This window comes from Pantherophis guttatus, chromosome 2 (genome assembly GCF_059756535.1).
Source record: "Pantherophis guttatus breed Tessera chromosome 2, ASM5975653v1, whole genome shotgun sequence".
NCBI classification, from domain to species: domain Eukaryota; kingdom Metazoa; phylum Chordata; class Lepidosauria; order Squamata; family Colubridae; genus Pantherophis; species Pantherophis guttatus.
In genome coordinates this window covers 116,628,192-116,648,471 of record NC_142064.1, presented here as the reverse complement: position 1 = coordinate 116,648,471, position 20,280 = coordinate 116,628,192, and the positions used below count along the sequence as shown (strand labels likewise).

The window sequence follows — 20,280 nt, the reverse complement described above, 5'->3', positions numbered from 1 at the left end:
GGCGATTTCTTGGGAGGGAAAACTAAGGCTGCCAGGGCCGGAAGAACGTGCTCAGTGAGCCTCAATGGAGAGGAAGCAAATATTTCCTGAAGCTGTGTAACATTAAGAGAGCTTGGCAGAGCTAGTCGATAAATCTGCTTCCAGAAGCTACTTGCCGCTTTGACTATAGGCGCTCACTCTGCCTCTGTTCCTTGTTTTCTCCTATTTGGACTGATCCAGATTTTGGCCTGCCTCTCTCAGGGGCAGGAATCGATCCAGACAACAGCCAACCCAAGAGACTGAGAGTGCAACATGCAGAAATTTATCTTCTTTTTTGCTGTAGGAGCCTGGGCTGTTACTCAAGGTAAGAAAGGAAACCTCCATTTCGCTCAGATATTGTGGGGCAAAGCACGAAAAAGAGACGGAAGAAGCCTGAGAAAACATAATTTTAGTGAGAAGTGGGAATGAGATCCTTGGAAGTGGCTTGAGATTTTTTTTAATCTACAACAGCAAACCATGATCAGATTTGCTGCCATGTCAGGCTAACCCTAAACTATGATTTGAATATGAAGTCTAGCAGGCGGAGAACCAGAACGGCAATTTTTTGATAAGTTAATTTGATCAGAGATGCTATAGAGCAGAAAAACATTGTAACAGGCATGTTTGGGCATGTTTGGGCTCTTCCTGTCTTACTTTGATTCATCAAGCACTTATACCTATCAGTATGTAGAAGAGCATTAAAAGGTAAAAACAATTTATATCTGTTTCACAAAATGGCTCGCCTAGGTAGCCAGTCCTTAGAAAAAATAAGACTCGTGGTATCAGAAGCCAGCAAAGCAGTTATTTCTCTTTCACTATCTTCCTGCCCTAAGTGTACCTCTATAGTTTAATGCCTATGACAGCCGAACCAAATTTCTCTCTCTCCCCCACCCCTATAATTTAAATATATATAAATATACAGTATATTAATAAATAATTAAAAAAAAAAAGAATGTAACAACAAAAGAACAAAAGTAATGGCAAGAGAAGAAAAAATATAGTTATGCCTTCTACCTTTCTTTCTATCAAGGAATTGTCATGTCATGTTTTTTCTCCATTTTCTTTTGACCTTTTTAATCCGTCAAACCAGAAAACATCTCTTCAATCTTTTCTACTTTCAAAAAAAAATCCATATAAGCTTTCCACTCAAGTCATTTTCTTTAAGCTTTTGCGGACTACAACATAAATCAAGGACTGGCCATACAGCACTAGCACGTAGTCCTCAATTTCTCCAGATTGTGTCCTCCAGGGTAGGAGGATATTTTATGGATCAATGGCTTATTGGTATTAGTAAGAAAGAATCCTAATTGATCAAGGCTGTGTTCAGATTATCATTTTTTTGCATTTGTAATCCTTCCATGCTTTTTTTGAAGCTGTTTCCATTTTGGAAAAAGTGAGAAAGAAACATGTTTTCTGAAGGGATTGACTGGAAAAATTAAATTGAAGCAGACTGGGAGAAATTGTTTCTTAAGAAATCTCCATGGAATATTGACTTGTTGACCTCCATTCACTTTCCTGTATTATTGATTATAATCATCTTTATTCTTATTATCTTTTTTCTTAACATTTGTTTGATCTTCGGAAAACAAGTGAACAAAAAGTGAGACTCCTCCCACTGTAATATGCTCTGTACTTTACTTTCCAATTGATTTGTGTCTGTTTTAAGAATGCTATCAAAATTTGGATCAAGTCCAGTTGGGCAAAAACTGAAAGGGAAAACATTGGAAACTGATTTGTGACAAAGTGCAGCTGGACACTGGCTGAGACTTTCTGTTTATTTAGGCAAATGTTGGAAGTCAAGGGGCAGCTGAACAATCATTTCCTCAAATTTCTGCTCCAGAACATCCTAGGCCGGTGGTGATGAACCTATGGCATGTGTGCCAGAAGTGGCATGCAGAGCCCTCTCTGTGGGCATGCACAGTGTCACCCCAGCCCAGCTCCATTGCATTTCTCCATCACGTTTCTCACTTCGTTTGCAGGGAAACAAAAGTTTGTGGGACTAAAAAAAAAATATGCGAAACAGCATTCTGCCTTCGTCACGATACATTTACTGTTGCTGCCTCCATGGCCTGCCCACTGCTATCGCAGCGCCTTGCACAGCACAGTGAAATTTAGCACGCTTCACAATGGCGGAGATGGGGTCCCATCCTCCTCCTGGAGTCCATTATGATGCGGAGCCACAATGTGACCCTGCATTGTCATGGGCTCGCTCTGGCCTCCCGGATGTCAGTTGCTTTTCCTCCAAAGCTGCCGGTGTTGGGATGCCCTGCCTCCCTACTGGCCAGCTAATCTTTGGCTCTCTGCCGACCAGCTGAGCATGGGCACGCTGCTCCTGGGCTCCTGGGCCTCCAGATGTCATATTCCCACCACCCAGGACCAGTTCAGCAGTTCCTACCTCCCAAGGGGGGGAGAGAGGAGAAGAGAGAGAGGAGAAGAGAGGGAGGGAGAGAGAGAGAGAAACAGAGAGAGAGAGGGAGGGAGGGAGGGAGGGAGAGAAAGATAGAAAGAGAAAGAGAGAGAGGAAAAGAGAGAGAAACAGAGAGAGGGAAAGGGAGAGAGGGAAAGAAAGAGTGGGAAAGAGAGAGGGAGGGAGGGAGAGAGAGGGAGGAAGGGAAAGAGAGAGAAACAGAGACAGACAGAGGGAGGGAAAGAGAAAAAGAGAGAAACAGAGAGAGAGAGAGAAAGAGAGAAAGAGAAAGTTTTTCTTTTTTATTGTTGCTAAGTGTAATATTTCAAAAGCAGAAAAAAAATAAGGGGCATAAAAGTGCATTTATCACATTTTTCTTAGAACAATTAGCTGACCTCTGCCTTGTTTATCATTATTTTAGGTAGTAAAACCTCATTATTCAGGTTAAATTGCTGTGTTGGCACTTTGCAATAAATAAATGGGTTTAGGGTTGCAGTTTGGGCACTCGGTCTCTAAAAGCCTCGCCATCACTGGGTTATCCTATAGGGCTAATCCCAAGGGCCGATAAAACATATCAGGAATGTCACTGTTTTCTATAACATTAGGTGTTCAGTCAAAACACTTGACTGTATATCAGAAATTTCTGGAAAATTTATTAAAATTTAAAATTATCTATGTTTGCCAGGTTTACATAAATTTTATAATATTATAAACATTAATAATTAATTTCATTATAATTGGTCTACTTTGCTCCTGAAGAAGATATTATTTTACTTTGTTACAAATGTTTCATATAAGAAACCATTCATTTCTCAGGTTTTTCTCTCTGTTCTCAATAAATCTGTTGCAATTTTTAAAAAAATATTCTGTGTCCAAAGGATATAATTGGTTCAACTCTAGGTTAGTAAACCTAAAAGTATGATATGCTTCCTAAAAAAATTTGCAACAGAATCTTTGAGCACTTTGGGGTTTATTTTACTTCTAGTTCAATTTTTCTATGTTGTGATGCATGCATCTTTTTCTGCCTGGGGTGATAGGTTAGTTAGTAAAATAAGTACTTTAAGAGTAACCCATGCTATTCCCATATTAGTGGACTATTTGTGGAAAAAAATTTATTTATTTATTTATTTATTTAATTTGTATACCGCCCTTCTCCCAGAAGGGACTCAGGGCGGTGAACAGCCAAAATTAAAAAACATACAAATGCAAAAGTTAAGATAATTAAAAGAATTAAATCATTGGCTACCCAATTTAAAACCCCAAATCCATAAAATTTAAAATCCCAATTAAAAACCATTTAGGCTAGGCCGGCTTGATGAAATAAAAACGTCTTCAGGGCTTTACGGAAGGTCCGGAGGTCCGGGATCAATCGTATTCCAGGAGGCAGCTCATTCCACAGGGTGGGTGCCCCCACAGAAAAGGCTCGCCCCCTGGGGGCCGCCAGCCGACATTGCCTGACCGACGGCACCCCGAGGAGGCCCTCTCTGTGAGAGCGTATTGGCCGGTGGGAGGTTATCAGTAGCAGCAGGCGGTCTCGCAAATACCCTGGCCCTAAGCCATGGAGCGCTTTAAAGATGAGAACCAATACCTTAAAGCGCACCCGGAAGACCACCGGGAGCCAATGCAGCTCGCGCAGGAGAGGTGTTACATGGGAGCGCCACGTCGCTCCCATAATCACCCGCGCGGCCGCATTCTGCACCAGCTGGAGCCTCCGGGTGCTCCTCAGGGGGAGCCCCATGTAGAGAGCGTTACAGTAGTCCAGGCGTGACGTAACCAAGGCATGAGTGACTGTGCACAAGGAGTCCCGATCCAGAAAGGGGCGCAACTGGCGTATCAGGCGAACCTGATAAAAAGCCCCCCTGGCCACGGCCGTCATATGCTCTTCTAAAGACAGCCGTGTGTCCAGGAGGACGCCCAAGTTGCGAGCCCCCTCTGTGGGGGTCAGTGACTCACCCCCAATAGCCAGCGATGGCACCAGCTGGCTATACCGGGATGCCGGCATCCACAGCCACTCGGTCTTGGAAGGGTTGAGCCGAAGCCTGTTCCTCCCCATCCAGACCCGCACGGCCTCCAGACACTGGGACATCACTTCGAGGGCATCATTGGGGTGGTCTGGGGTGGAAATGTACAGCTGAGTGTCATCAGCGTACAGATGGCATCGCACCCCAAAACCACGGATGATCTCACCCAGCGGCTTCACATAAATGTTGAACAGGAGCGGCGAGAGGACCGACCCTTGCGGCACCCTGCAAGCAAGGCACCTCGAGGTCGACCTCTGTCCCCCTGCCAACACAGACTGCGACCGGTCAGAGAGATAGGAGGAGAACCACCGCAGCACGGTGCCTCCCACCCCCAGTCCCTCCAGCCGGCGCAGCATGATACCATGGTCGATGGTATCAAAAGCCGCTGAGAGGTCTAACAGGACCAGAACAGAGGAACAACCCCTGTCCCGAGCCCTCCAGAGATCATCCACCAATGCGACCAATGCCGTCTCCGTGCTGTACCCAGGCCTGAAGCCGGACTGGCACGGATCTAGATAGACGGTTTCATCCAGGAACTGTGGGAGCTGTCATGCAACCACACTCTCTACAACCTTCGCAACAAAGCGAAGGTTGGAGACCGGACGATAGTTTGCCAAAACGGCCGGGTCCAGAGAAGGCTTCTTGAGGAGGGGCCTCACCACCGCCTCTTTCAAGGCGGGAGGCAAGAAACCCTCTCTCAGAGAAGCATTTATGATCCTCTGGAGCCAGCCTCGTGTTACCTCCCGGGTGGCCAGTACCAGCCAGGAGGGGCACGGGTCCAATAAACATGTGGTTGCGTTTAACCTCCCCAGGATCCTGTCCACGTCCTCAGGAGTCACAGGGTCGAACTCATCCCAGGTAACATTCTCAAGACCAGCCTCAGTCACCCCGCCGGGATCTATCCAGTCAGAGTCCAAGCCTTCCCGAATCTGAGCGATTTTATCGTGCAGATACTGTGCAAAATCCTCAGCCTGCCCTTGCAAGGGGTCTTCCCGCGCTCCCTGATATAGGAGGGAGCGGGTCACCCTAAACAAGGTGGCTGGGCGGTTATCTGCCAATGCAATAAGAGCGGAAAAGTGGTTACACTTTGCCGCTTTTATCGCCACTAGATAGGTCTTAATATGAGATCTAACTAGTGTTCGGTCGGATTCGGAGCGACTAGCCCTCCAACCACTCTCTAGGCATCTTTTCCGGCGCTTCATCTCCCTCAGCTCCTCGGAAAACCAAGGGGCCGGGCAGGTTCGGCGTCGGGTCAGAGGCCGCAAAGGCACGACTCGGTCCAGAGCACCGGCGGCTGTCCTATCCCAGGCAGCCACCAGATCTTCAGCCGAGTCGTGAGCCAGAGTTTCAGGAACTGGCCCAAGCTCCCTCTGGAACCTATCAGGATCCATCAGCGCCTGGGGCGGAACCACCTGGTCGGTTCCGCCTCCCTGCAGTGGGGTGCAGCGGTCGAAAGGTCCAGTCTCAGGAGAGAATGGTCCGACCATGACAGGGGTTCAATAACTATATTCCCTATATCCAGACCACTCCGCCACTGACCAGAGATAAAAACCAAGTCCAGAGTGTGTCCTCCCACGTGAGTGGGGCCATGAATTAATTGTGTCAGGTCCATGGCTGTCATGGAAGCCATAAACTCCCGAGCCATCCCAGACGCCCCACCGGTAGATGGCAGGTTGAAATCCCCCATGACCAAAAGTCTGGGGGTATCAACCGCCACCCCAGCAATAACGTTGAGAAGCTCGGGCAGTGCCGCTGTCACGTGGCAGGGAGCCAGGTATGCGATCAGCAGGCCCACCTGCATCCCATGGCCCCACTCCACCAGGAGAGACTCACATGGTATATCTTTCTTTTGTTATTTAACAAACTGTGATTATTTCAGCAAGGAGGTGTTTAAAAAGCCTTATTTCATTAACTGGGATATTTTTATTCAAAGTCAATGACATTACCATGTTTAGATGGTCAGAAATTAAAATGGTTGCATATCTCATCTAAATTAGGTTAAAAAATGAGATTAAAAATAACTTGAAATGTGCTGTAAGGGGTGGATAACACAGTATGTTGGAATTCGGCTGAGAGAGATGTGGCTAATGCCAGCGGCAGCACAGCAAATTCCAGGGTTCCTGGAAAATGCTGATATCTCAGCTGCTTTAGGGGATCCCCAGGGATCATAGCTGTCCTGTAAAGATAGTGAAGAATGGAGGCACTGGCAGGCACGAACAGGGACGCCGCAAGTTCCCTGAAGTGTCTGCAATAGCTTCCGACCCAGCAGCAAGGGAAGCAGTCATTAGGAACTGTCACAAGCCAGGCCAGCCACACGCAAGAAGATAAGGAAAAGAGAATGTGGGATCATCTCACGTGGGTGAGAATTTGTGGTCTTGAAAACAAGATTCCTTTATATATTTAACTCCTGAACTTTTAAAACTATTTTACTTGAGAAAATTAGCAAAGAGAGAGGGGAGGGAGTGGAAAAAGGCTACCTCCCCATTTCCGGAACAGCGGCGAAGAAACGAAAGGCGTTAATAAAAGCTAATTAACAAAAGCTGAAAAAGTAATTTAACAAACTGAAAGCAGATAGGAAAAGAGGAATTTGAAAAGTTGAATTTGGAGCTTTGAAGCTGTGGGTTTATTTTTTTTTTCCTTTAAGACTATTTTGGATTGCAGAGGAAATTAAAGAGATATTTTGGACAAAGGAAAAGATGAGAAGGGAGTGACCTTGGGATGTTTTGGAAACTGGCAGGAAGATTTTGATAAGAAGTGGTTTTATGATTTTGTAACAGAAGGGGGAAGATATAGAAGAAAAAGAAGAAAGAAAGCTGCTTATTTTTTCCTTTTGCTTGATGGAGTAATAAATTTTGTAAGATTTTGGAATAGTGGTATTTGGGAATATTATTTTTTTTTCTTTCTGGTTTTTCTCTTTTTATGCCTTTTCCTTTTCCTTTTTCCTTGTAGAAATGCCCTCTTCCTGGATTTAAAAGAGTTAATTGGCAGGGTTTTTGTTTTTTCTTTTCTTTTGGGGGGGGGGTAGATATATTTTTTTTTCATCTTTTTATTGCCTGGTTGGAGACTCAGGGCGGCTTACAATGCGTTAAGCAATAGCCTTCATACTTTTGTATATTTTATACAAAGTCAGCTTATTGTCCCCACAAACTGGGTCCTCATTTAACCTATTTTAGAAAGGATGGAAGGCTGAGTCAACCTTGAGCCTGGTGAGATTCAAATTTACAGTAATTGCAGACAGCTGGTGTTAATCACAATGCTTTTTTTTTAGGCTGCAGAGCAACCAGACCATATTTTGGGCAAACACCTGGGTTTTGGACTAGTAAATTTTTATTTTTGTGCGGATCTGGTTTTATTTTTTATTTCTCTCTCTCTCTCTCTCTCTCTCTCTCTCTCTCTCTCTCTCTTTCTTTCCTTTTTTTCTCTTTCTCTTTCTTTCTATTTTTTCCCCTCTATTTTTTCCCTTTGGGGCTGTTTGATTGTTCTTGTTTTTTTGTATGGTTTATGGATCAAATCTATGTGGATTAGGGTTTCAAGAACCTGATTGGGCATTTTGAATTTAAAGAAATCGAGTATTTGGATTATAAAATTGGGTACTAAAATTTGGGGGGAAAAATAAGATGAAGAAAAAAACACAACATTTATCATCACCATCAATATCAACAATGGCTGGTACTACAGGGCAAAAGACAACAGAAATTGCATCACAGCAAGAGGAAGTCAACATAGAATTAAAAAATATGCTACAGACTATTTATTTATTTATTTATTTATTTATTTATTTATTTATTTATTTATTTATTTATAAAATTTGTATGCTGCCCTATCTCCGAGGACTCAGGGTGGCTCACAACGACAATCGACCAAGCGACTGTTAAAAACAACAAATATACACAAAAGAATAAAAAAGTTTTTTTAAAATTTTTTTTAAAATATATGAAGAGCTTAAGACAATATTAGACAAGGTAGATAGGAGAATGGAAAAAATGGAAGGAGAACTGAAAGAAGTTAAAGAAATGATAGAGAAAAATGAACAACGATTGCAGCAAATGGAAGAAAAAGCAGAAGCAACCGAGAAAAAAGTTGAAGAGCTGGACTATAGACTTACAATTACTGATAAAAATCAGGAAAAAACAATTATAACCCTGGAAATGGATAAAGCTGATTTTTATTTAAGATTACAAAACATTGAAGAAGAAAAGGGAGAAAATTTAGCAGAGAAAATTGCAGAGATACTAGCAGAAGCAATGGAAGAAAGTAAGGAAGGGATATTAAATGGAATATATATAGTTAGAAAAGAAATATGAAGATAAGAGGATTGATAAATGAGTTAGATAATAGAAAATTAAACAAGGGAGAGAATAAAAAAGAAATAGAAACCCAGATGACACCAGAGTAAATGAAAAAGAGGGATGGGAGGGGGAAAAGAAAGAAGATAATAAGAATAAATGTACAATTATGAGGATAATACTGATAGATAGAATAAATCTGAAAAGAAATCGAAAGAAAGTATATACTATTAGAATACAGGAGTTGCTCGGATACCAAACAAGGAAAATATTCCATAGCAAAGAAGATAGAAAGGAGAGAGGAGTAGAGGGTAGAAAGAGGAGAGGGAGGGGAAGAAAGGGAAAAAGAGAGGAAGGAAGGGTAGGGGACAGGAGTAGGAGAGAAGGTGAGAAGGGGGAAAAGAAGAGAGGAGTGGGGGAAGGGAAGGGGAAGTAGGATGAGGTAGGAAAGGAGGAAGGAGAAAGTAGGAGAGGAGAGGATGGAGGGAAGGGAAGGAGGAGGAGAAGGAGAAGGTTTGTTGTGAAATGAGGGAAGAAACGGTAGAAAAGCAACTCCAAATGTAATTAAAATGTCTTATTTTAATGCTTTCTTTAAGGAAAACAGGTATATGTATGATTAATTATGTATAAGAAAATGTACATTTTATATTATGTGTATAAGAAATAAAACTGAAAAACTTTTCAAAAAAAAGGAATTCAACTATATCTAGATGTGCATTACATTAAATCTTAGGTATACATGCAAAGGATATTGTGACTTTTGACGTTTGTTTTCTTTTTTGAAATATTAGTGCAAGCCAATAATGGATCTAAAACTAAACGCTTTTAACTTTTTGCTTGACCACTATAGCCACATTAACTCTGAGAGCTACCTGTGTCTCCAACTGCAACTCAAAGGACTGGCTGTCACCTTCAAAGCCTCCATTTTTCACCATCTGGATATCTGTGGTGCCTTCTCCCTGCAATCTATGCTCATCCTTTTAGATCTGGACAGAAAGGCTTGCTCTGGATCCCAACCCTTAAGGAATGGCCTCTGCAGCAGGGGTGAAATTCAATTTTTTCCCCTACCGGTTCTGTGGGTGTGGCTTGGTGGGCGTGGCAGGGGAAGGATATTGCAAAATCTCCATTCCCACCCCACTCTGGGGCCAGCCAGAGGTGGTATTTGCCGGTTCTCCAAACTACTCAAAATTTCCGCTACCAGTTCTCCAGAACCTGTTAGAACCTGCTGGATTTCACCCCTGCTTTGCAGGGATCATGGGGTTGGGCTGTCTCAGACACTGCCTGAATTAGGACAACCTCCCTAGCCTGATATCAGATAGGCCACAACTCCGTTATCTTTCTGTAGAGCTATTAAGATTTGGTTGTTTCAGCAGGTTTTGGGGTCTTGAGGTATGTTTCTTCTTTCATTGATGTTGATTGCATACATGGGCCCCGGATATTCCTCAGAGCTTCAGTAAATTATGCATAGTTGCATTTTTAATTTTACTACTGTTTGGGAGTATGTAAGCAATCCAGTCAGATACAATTGGACAGATACATATAAACAGCAGTTTGAATTTATTTCCAAATAAGGACTTTAAGTTTGCAAGTTTGTCACTATTGAAGGTCCATGTCTGAACTAGACACACACTGGGTTTCCTATTTTTCAGTATTAATTTCTAACTTTTCCTCCACTCTGTTCATTTTTGCACCAGCTGTCTTTGTTCTGATTTCAGGAACTACAGAGGAAGAGTTTGTGGAAATCTGGCCACCAAATCCTGTGGTGGAATTTGGAGGCTCTCTTGACCTGAATTGCACGAGCACTTGTGAAAATATTGGCATTGAGTCTGCCTATACAAAGATTCCCATAGAAAATGGATCCAACTGGAAAGCCTTTCGTCTCAGCAATGTGGACTATTGGGCAGCCAGCCCTTTGTGCTATGCTGAATGTAAGACTGGACAGAAGAAATCTCCAAAAGCAAACATCATTATTTATAGTAAGTCACTTGCTGGATTGTGTCAATTATGCTCTAATGTTACCCAAACTGGAGAATTTTAAGATGGTTGGACTTCAACCTCCAGAATTCTCCAACCAATATGGACTTTACTAAGAATTCTAGGAAGTGAAGTCCACACATCTCAAAGTGACACAGCTCTTTGATTTTGTGTGGGAATAGGATGGCTCCCACCCTTTCAGAACCCAGCTCGGATTCAGGAGAAACTCAGGAAAGGATGCAGTTGCATCAAGAAGCAGAGTGTCAAACACAGAGAGCAGAAATTTACCTACAGAAACTAATTAGCCAAATGTAGTGAGTGGCGATGGATCTGGTGCATGGCATCCTGTTTCATCAATAGAAAGAGCCTTCAAAAAAGGCTTCTGGTTTTAGCTAGATAAATGGCAAAAAATTGGAAGGAGCACGCAGAGTCCCTCTTTGAAGGAGATGGGCAGTTTAGAAATGTGAAATATAAATAAAAGGTAAAGGTTTTCCATGGCCAGTTGTATCTGACTCTAGGGGACAGGGCTTATCTCCGTTTCTTAGCCGAGGGAGCCAGCATTGCCTAAAGAGATTTCTGTGGTCATGTGGCCAGCATGACTATACGCCACAAAACACTATTATCTTTCCACCAAAGTAGTACCTATTTCTTTACTCGCATTTGCATGCTTTCTAATTGCTATGTAGGTAGGAGAAATATAAATAAATAACCAATATCGATCCTTTCCCTGAGGCAAATTCTTCCCACCCTCCTGCAATAAAACTGGGACTGTGATTATGACATTATAGAAATATTTTGGTGAGGATTACCTACATTAATGTCTAGCAAGAATGCAGGCACTTAGCTAAGGCAAAAGATGGAAATAATTATCTAACTAGGGCAAGCAAATAGAAATAGATCTTTCAGGTGACAAGAGACAAGGTATTTCTTTTGGGAAAGCTAAGGCATGCCATCTTAGACTGCCCCTTAAAGGTATATAGACATTTAAGTTTGACTTAGAATGTACAGGCTGGAAAATATGTACTTAGGTAGAGAGAATGTTATTGCCATAGAATAAATAACAGAAGAGCCATGTTATTGCTTGTTCACTTCTAGCATACGTTAATCAAACAAAATTGATTTAGAACATTTTATTTCATTTCATTTCAGAATCTCCAGAGAGTATTGAACTGGATCCAATACCAGAAATGGAAGTGGGCAAGCTGTATAACTTCACATGTCGGGTTCTTGGTGTAGCCCCCATCCATGATCTCACAGTGACCTTGCTGAAAGGGGAAGAGCAAGTTCTGATAAAGGCCTTTCAGGATCACACTCGGCCTGAAGCTGGTGCAGTTGTGGTGAACCATCACATAAGAGCTGAGCAAAATGACTACAACAAGACAATCACCTGCCAAACATCTCTGGATCTGAGACCAAGAGGACCACTCCTGAAAAACACCTCCCATGGCATATCATTATGGACTTTTGGTGAGATCCCATCCATTGCTCCAGTTCTGATTTAGATATACTGCGCCCTGTGCTAGACAATGCTGCTACTTCACAGAAGGGGTTGGTCCACCTATTACACTGTTTGGGTTTTTGTTTGCATAGATTTGATGTCCCCTACAGTTGACCCAGCACTCACCCCCCTGAGAGGTTAGGGAGAGGATACTATTGTGACTGTGCTTTTTTTTGCTTTTTTTTGCAATAACTGACCTGATTTCTCTTACTTTCTTGGCAGATTTTGCAAAGGCTCCCCTGCTCCACGCTGGCCTGTTCTTAGAAGCTGGGACTCTGATGAAAGTGACGTGTGATGCACCTGAGGTTTCCCCAGCCAAAGAGGCCGTGTTTGATCTGTGGTTTGCAGGGAAACCTCTGACCTTCAACACCACTGTGATGGGAAGCTTGGCAAGTGCCCAGGCTGTGATAGCCTCTTCCTCAGTTGGAGATCATGAGTTGATCTGCACAGTCTTTCTGGGGCCAGTGACCAAAAATGTGACAAAGATAGTGAACGTGTTTGGTGAGTCTCATATCTGTAATTACTAACACAGAGAGAATTAGAAGAGTTTTCTTCCATCTATTATAAGTTATTACTTATTTTGAAAAACAAAACTAGTTTAAGTAGCTGAAGTGAGTCCTCTTTGAAACAAATGGAATTGAAGAAAATAGAAATTTATCCCAGTTGTATTTTCATTGAAACTGAAGAATAACTATTAAAGGGTGAACCAAACCAATATTCCTATTCAAATTAAGTACATACAGAGCTTGGATCTAATGTAAACCACTGGAAAAAATGAAGCATGGAATAGAATGCCAGGGTTTGGGAAAACTGATTGCAAATGACTGAGAAACAGCTTCCAGTTTTTCTCACATTGCCAGCTGACAGTGTCCCTGCATTCCACAAAGATGTGGAGCCTTCAACCTTGGTTTTACAGTTTACATTTACATAAGTATGGCAATATAGGAGAGCTAATATTCAAAAATCTTTTTCTGTGTATTTGTCGAAAACAAAAACAAAATAAAACCGTAGCTATCATCTATTCTGGTTTCTGATTTTTAAGTTTTAAATCGGTTTTAGTGACAAACTTTCATAGGATGAAAGTAGTAAATGAAGTAAATACTGTATAACTACTTATTTGCTGGTCTGTTTCTATACCCAAACATCAGATTATTGTATTGCGTGTTGATAGGTAAAAAAGAGTTTAGAGCAGTGTTTCTCAACCTTGGCCGCTGGATGATGTGTGGACTTCAGCTCTGCTGGCTGGAGGATTCTGGCAGTTGAAGTCCACACATCGTCCAGCGGCCAAGGTTGAGAAACACTGGTTTAGAGGGATCAATGTGGCTTAACCAAATATATAACAGAAGTGGGGGGGGGGGAATTGCCATTCTAACCTTGTTTGCTTCTTCTCAATATTTGTGAACCATTCATACATGTTTTTCAAAAACACAGTCCTGAACCCAAGCTATAGGTTTGGCTCACAAGAAGAATCCTGTGATGTATGTTGGGGTGAGAAAGAGTGAAGAGCCAAAGTCACCTAGTAAACTTCCATAGCTAGGGTGTCTTTGATCATGAGTCTTTCTTGTCCTGGTCCATTATCTTAATCATTCTCTCTATATTTATTGACTGAAAGAAAGAAAATAAGGATCCAATTTGGGTTGGTCACCGGGATTAGAGGTTTAGTCTTCCAAGCTTTCAGACTTGCGCTGAGCCCATCTTCAGGGAACTTCTCTCCAGCAGAGTGTGTGCTTTGGGCTATTCTATGCATGGTACGTATACGGTGCCTGGTTATGTATGGCTTTTTAGTTGCTGATTGGAGTGTTGATAGCTGGCTATTAAGTCACTGGTTGTTGTTTCTTGTGCTGCCAATCCTTCACCTCCTAAATACTTGATTAACTGATGGTAAATTAATACTCCTGTTAACTGAAGCCCAGTTTCCCAGGCTTCAATCACTTCCCTGGCTGTTTTTATATACCTGCTTGTCCAACATCTTAGCAGCTGCAAAATTGAATGTACCGTATGTCCTTGTTCATTGCAATGTGAGGCTACCAATGAGTTTGGGTCTCCTTGTCAGACCACTTGCTCATGTTCTTGTAGTTAGCTTCTAATGCCAACTACATTGCACACCCTGCCATAGATCAAAAACATCTTGGAAGCAGTAGAACACAGCTTCCGAGATCACACACTCCAAAGACACACACTGGTAGAGAGAGGTTCCCTGAGGATGGGCTCCAGCACAAATCCAAAAGCTCGGAAGACTAAACCTCTTGTCCTGGTGACTGAACCCAGATTAGATTCTGGAACATTATCTTGGGACACATATATTCACCTTCATTCATGAAAGAAAAAAAGATTTAGAGGGCCTTGATGAGCATTTCTTATAATTAAATTAGCTTACCAGAGTTAGTCCATCTAGATGCATAATCACTGCTCTGCTCTGTTCCCTCACAGCTTTACCAAAACTCATCTTTCAGATTGGCAGTTCAGAAGCTGTCATCAATCAAACAGTGAACATTACATGTAGCACTGACGGCAGTGCTTCCCCTGGTTTTAAAATGCAGATCACAGATGCTGCCAAAATATTAGCATTCGGCAACGTAGATGAACATTTCCTGCAGCATGAAATGATCGCTCAGCAAGAGGATAACAAGAGGGAATTCATCTGCCAAGTAATCCTGATCGTTGATGGGCACACCAAGGAAAGAAATATATCTCAAAATCTCACCGTTTTCTGTGAGTAGGAAAAAAAAAACATGTTATATTTTATTCCTAGAGATTTAGAACTCTGAAAGGCTTAACAAATGTGCAGCAGCTTTGCAGAACAAAAGAAGATACATTACACTGAGTATTATTACCAGTGAAACTAACCACATTTTCTTCTCCATTCTAGATGGTCCCCAAATGGATGATTCCAATTGTCCCCATGCACTGACCTGGAAGGAGGGAAGTACAACATCATTTACTTGTTCAGCCCTGGGAAACCCCACACCAATTGTTCAGTGCTGGAAAGATGGGAGGCCTTATAACATTGGGGAACCACAGCTAGTCCAGAGAGAGCATGATGGCATTTATCACTGTAATGCTACCAACCAGTATGGCTTTGATGTTAGAGATGTGACCATACATGTTGAATGTAAGTTCACCTCTAGCTCTAAAGAACAAGAATAACCATAATTTGGGAGCTTGTATCGCTCAACCAGGACAATATTGAAGTTTATTTGTCACATGCAAGTTAGGAATGTAACCCAATAAAAGAAAGTGATAGGAATTCTCTTCCCAGATTTTGGTATCACTTCCATCTATGATGCAATCCAGAAAGACTGATAACGTTTCTAATGGATAAGAGAGCATCTACTATGAATAGTGAAGAGATTCCCTTATGTGTGGATATGAACTGATTTTCATGCACCCAAATAATACTTCTATATCTTTGATTCACCATTTTCTGGCCTAATGCCAAACAAATATATTAACTTTTGTTTCTCGTCCTCTGTGTCTGTCCCACCAGCTAGGGATTAGGAGAACAGACAGTTAACATTTAAAGAAGGCAACCATTTGTAGATGGTTAACTTGGAGAGTGTGTATTTAGATGCACCAAAACATTCCTGATACATCTTTTAGAATTCGGAGGTATCATCAACCTGATTCAGAGTTTTTAACCTAGAACATTTCTTAAAATGTGAGGAATCTCAGCAAGGGACTAGCTTTTTGCAAGTTAAATTTGCCCAACAGGAAACAGAGGGTGGTTTGATTAAAGTACCAGGATAAAAATCAAGAATCTGAGTTCTAATCTTGTTTTAAGATCAAAGTCACCTGGGTGACTTTGGGCCATTCAATCTTTCTCTGCCCTAGCAAGAAGGCAATAGCAAGCCACTTCTGAAAATCTTGCCATGAAATCTGCAGGGATTTCTCTGTTGCCATGAGTCAAGAATAACTTGAAGGCACACACACAAACAATAAACAGCAAGACAGATTGAGACTCAGCAGAACTTTGAAACTAGGGACGAAGAATTCCCTTAACTGGAGAATTCTGGGAGTTGAAATCCACACATCTTAAAGTTTTGGAGAGTTAAAACCACAGATTTACAGTACATGTTGCAATTTGTATATATCATATTTTTGTCTCAGCTATGAAAACTAGAACACTCTATTTTCAAAATAGACTTGGGGTGTGTTTGTGTGTTAAGGGGGTGGGGTGGGGCTGGGTGGGAAGTCCTAAAATACTTGCAGCTCTCTGGAATGCGCAGTCATTTGATTTTCAGCTCTTTTGTTTTTTTCTTCCACAGCTCACCAGCCCAATATCTTAGCAATCATCTTGGGAATAGCTGCAATCGTGATTTTAATTTCCTTGGTAGGGATCGTGGTTTTTTACATCAATAGGAGGAAATTTGGGATTTATCATCTCTGGAAACGGCAGCAGCCGCAAGCAGCACAAGCCTCAGAGTTGCGACTCTGCCTGAATTGCACAACCAATAACTAAATGAATGCTGGTTGTTACAAACTGTAGAGAAACGTCAATCATACCAGCAAGAGTATAGCTACAGCAGGAATCATCATTGGACTTAACATTGAGGAAAAAGCCACAGGAAAGTGTTCCTCAGCTTCCAGGAATGCCTGCTGGAGAGAACTTTCTTTGGACTTTGGCTTTGGGACTTTCAGATAGTGACTGGTGTCATGCATTACAAGGTAATGCATTCCTATGTTTTCTTAAGATCTCCCCCTGCCAAGATGTTTTCCAGCTTCACTATTCCAGGCTATGGCCTAAATTCAGCTGTTCAATGGAAAACAGCATCAGGAAACAAGGAAGAAACACCAACAGCAGCCTAAACAGTTCCCAGAGCAATAGGTAGCCTTTTAATCTTGCAGTGTAAAACATCTGCTTGTCATATTGTTGTTTTGGCAGCAACATGTTATATATGTCTATTTCTAGACATTTACACTTGCAAGCTTCTCATAACATAGGAGATTAAAAATGGGGCTTATCAAGTGACAAATCCTATATCAAATATCAGGAAGCCAGAAATAGTTTTTTGTCTGTTTCTTTGTATTTTAATCCTGGTACATGGACTTTTGATGATCTTGTTGAAAGTCATCACATACCATTAATGTGAGTCACATTATAGTGAACAGTATCAGGCTGAACACAGGAAAATTTTCCTCTGACAAAAGATTATTTGGATTTTGGAAAGGTCTGCAGTGAAGTCAATGACCTGCAACTTCTTCACAACTCAGCAAATCTTCTAATCTTCTGATATTCCTACTTGTTTTTACATTTGTCTTTTGTTACAGGGAGAATAAAATAAATGCTTAAATTATTTATTTAGTTAAGTTATTTTATTGTGCACCCATGTTACCATCAAGATAACTCTGGCCAGCTCACAATCATAAAAATTATATGTATATGTATATACACACACATATACAAACATACATACATACATATATATATATACATACATACATACATATATATATATACATACATACATACATACATATGTGTGTGTGTGTGTGTGTCTGTGTCTGTGTCTGTGTGTGTGTACAGTTAATATTTTGGGTTTCTTCCCGTGTAATTGTGAACATATCCCTAAAAGGGTAGAAGCGACGTTTCGACAGAATCTCATATATATATATATATATATATATATATATATATATATATATATATACATACACACACACACACACACACACACACACACACACACACACACACATATACTCCCTTCCTTGCTCCAACTCCTGCTCACCTAGCAGTTGAAAAGCATGCAAATGCAAGCAGAGTAATAGGTACTGCTTTGGTGGGAAGGTAATAGCATTCTGTGCACCTTTAGCATATAGCCATGCTGGCCATATGACCATAAAAAATTTCTTCAGACAACCCTGGGTCCCTTGGCCAAGAAACTGAGATGAGCACCATCCCCAGAGTTGGACAGAGTTGGAAACCTTCACCTTTTATATATTAAAAACATAATTGATATCCGCAAACAATATGATCCAGTTACAGATGGGGAGCAGGGTGGGTGGAGGTGGGATTCATTGTTAATCAATCTTTTCATTGTTAATCAAAAGAGCCTGTAGTACAGTGGACTAAAGCACTGTTATTAACAACTGCTGCTTGCAATTACTGCAAGTTCAAATCTCACCAGGCTCAAGGTTGACTCAGCCTTCCATCCTTTCAAAGGTAGGTGAAATGAGGACCCAGATTGTGGGGGCAATAAACTGACTTTGTATAAATATACAAAAGTAGGAAGGCTATTGCTTAACGCATTGTAAGCTGCCCTGAGTCTCCGGAGAAGGGCGGCATATAAATTAAAGCAAAAAATAAAAAACAAAAATCAACCACCTCCATTGTGACGCTCCCCCACTGGGGCCCAGTTCTCCCCGGTTCTTGCAAACCGGTAATGGAAATTTTGACTAGTTTGGAGAATCAGTAAATACTACCTCTGCCTGGCCCCACCTCCAATCTATTCACTGCCTCCTGAGTCCCAGCTGATCGGCTAGAAGGAAAAAACCTGTTTAAACCCTTGCCGAGGCCTTCAAAAGGCCGCCCTATAGCTGATCAGCAGTAAAAGGCAGTGAGGTGGTAGACCAGTGCGCTCCAAAAACAAATACCGTATTTTTCAGAGTATAAAATGCACCTTTTTACCCCCAAAAAGGAGATGAAAATCTGGGTGCGTCTTATACTCCAAATGTAGCCCCATCCACCCGCTGGCCCCCACCCTTGGGAGGTTGTTGGCCTCTGTGCGTCACATTTTCTGGCGGTTTCAAGTGGTGGGGATCCTCACATTGACAAAAATGAGCAATGTTGCACGCTGGGAAATGGGTGGCGGAAACGGTTAGGGTGCTGTTTGAAACCTGCTGAAAACTGCCACCGCTGCATTTTCATGAGGGCGCGCGGCTGTACAAATTGCATCGGGGAATCAGGGAGGAAAACGCCAGAAAACACGATCTTGCGAAGTGGGTTCTTCTGCATGAGAGGTGTAAGGCAAGGTGCTCGCCGCCCAGCCTGCCCCTTCTCCAGACAACCCAGGCTGAGAGCGGTCAGCTTCTGCTCCTGGCCCGGGAGACGGATTTGGCCAGGAGGGAAGAGAAAGTGAGACTGCAGAAAAGGAGGAGGAGGGTGTGTGGCTTTGTGAATTGCTTCGGGGAATTGGGGAAAAAAACGCCAGAAAACCCGATGCATGAAGGCAATGCTCTTTTTCCTCCCCAATTCCCCGAAGCAATTCGCAAAGCCGTCCACCCTCCTCCTCCTTTTCTGCAGTCTCACTTTCTCTTCCCTCCTGGCCAGATCCATCTCCTGGGCCAGGAGCAGAAGCTGACCACCCTCAGCCTGGGTAGTCTGGAGAAGGGGCAGGCTGGGCAGCGAGCACCTTGCCTTACACCTGTAGGAAGTTAGCACCCACCCCTCTCCTGGAAGAGTGAAATATTTTAGGAAATATGAAAAAGGCAGAATATTATATTTCCCTGGGATAAGCATGTTTTGAAGCAGCTCCCATCTTCCTGCCCCCCACCCTTTGTCAATGGGCCATTAAGGCCTGGGCCAGTCTACTCTACATAACAAAGATCTACCTCCTTCAGGCAGAGCCATAGTAGGAATTGTCAAAGATAGGATTAGCCCTCTACACAATAGCAACAGAAACTAACACAATGGGACCCATCTAGACGAGGCTCACCACATGGCACCTGGGAAGATTGCATCAGCCAGCAAGACCCCCACCCCCTGGGAGTCTGACAACCAATCAGGATACTCTTTCGTGGCCCCAAGAAATGCAGAGCCAGAGAGCGCATAAAAACCCGAGGATTTACTGTATCTTCCCTTTTTCTGTTCAGGAACTCAAGCCATGTGATCCTGTCCACCATTAAACCATCTTTCCAAGCAGTCTCCATGTTTCCAGTGTCTGTTTTCCCCACTTGGAGCAGAACCCAGAAGGATGTTTCTTCCAACAATTGGCGACCCAGATGGGACTCCAAGCTAACCTAACCAATGGACCAGGCCCAGGTAAGCCTCCCTTGCTAGCAGCAGACCCATTGAGTCTGTGGGTATGTTTTCGTGGACCTTGGCCATTTGGAACTAGGTTTTAAAGGGGTTTTGAG

At 42.4% G+C, this 20,280-nt stretch overlaps 1 protein-coding gene across 1 annotated transcript; it reads left to right on the top strand.

Moving 5' to 3' along the window:
* Positions 1-53: 53 nt before the first annotated feature.
* Positions 54-17,498, top strand: LOC117675562 (intercellular adhesion molecule 1-like). Its single transcript, XM_034434323.3, has 7 exons — positions 54-343; positions 10,448-10,708; positions 11,856-12,173; positions 12,427-12,705; positions 14,635-14,916; positions 15,074-15,316; positions 16,470-17,498. Exons 1-7 carry the CDS (start codon positions 292-294, stop codon positions 16,661-16,663), a joined length of 1,629 nt encoding a protein of 542 aa, XP_034290214.3. The 5' UTR covers positions 54-291; the 3' UTR covers positions 16,664-17,498.
* The last annotated feature ends 2,782 nt before the right edge of the window (positions 17,499-20,280 follow it).

What these genes read in the sequence shown, in the direction of transcription:
- LOC117675562 (XM_034434323.3), top strand. Translation starts at nt 292, where the DNA reads ATGCAGAAATTTATCTTCTTTTTTGCTGTAGGAGCCTGGGCTGTTACT. An exon ending in CATATCATTATGGACTTTTG is followed by an intron (nt 12,174 to 12,426) that starts GTGAGATCCCAT and finishes CTTTCTTGGCAG; the next exon opens with ATTTTGCAAAGGCTCCCCTG. An exon ending in TCAAAATCTCACCGTTTTCT is followed by an intron (nt 14,917 to 15,073) that starts GTGAGTAGGAAA and finishes TCTCCATTCTAG; the next exon opens with ATGGTCCCCAAATGGATGAT.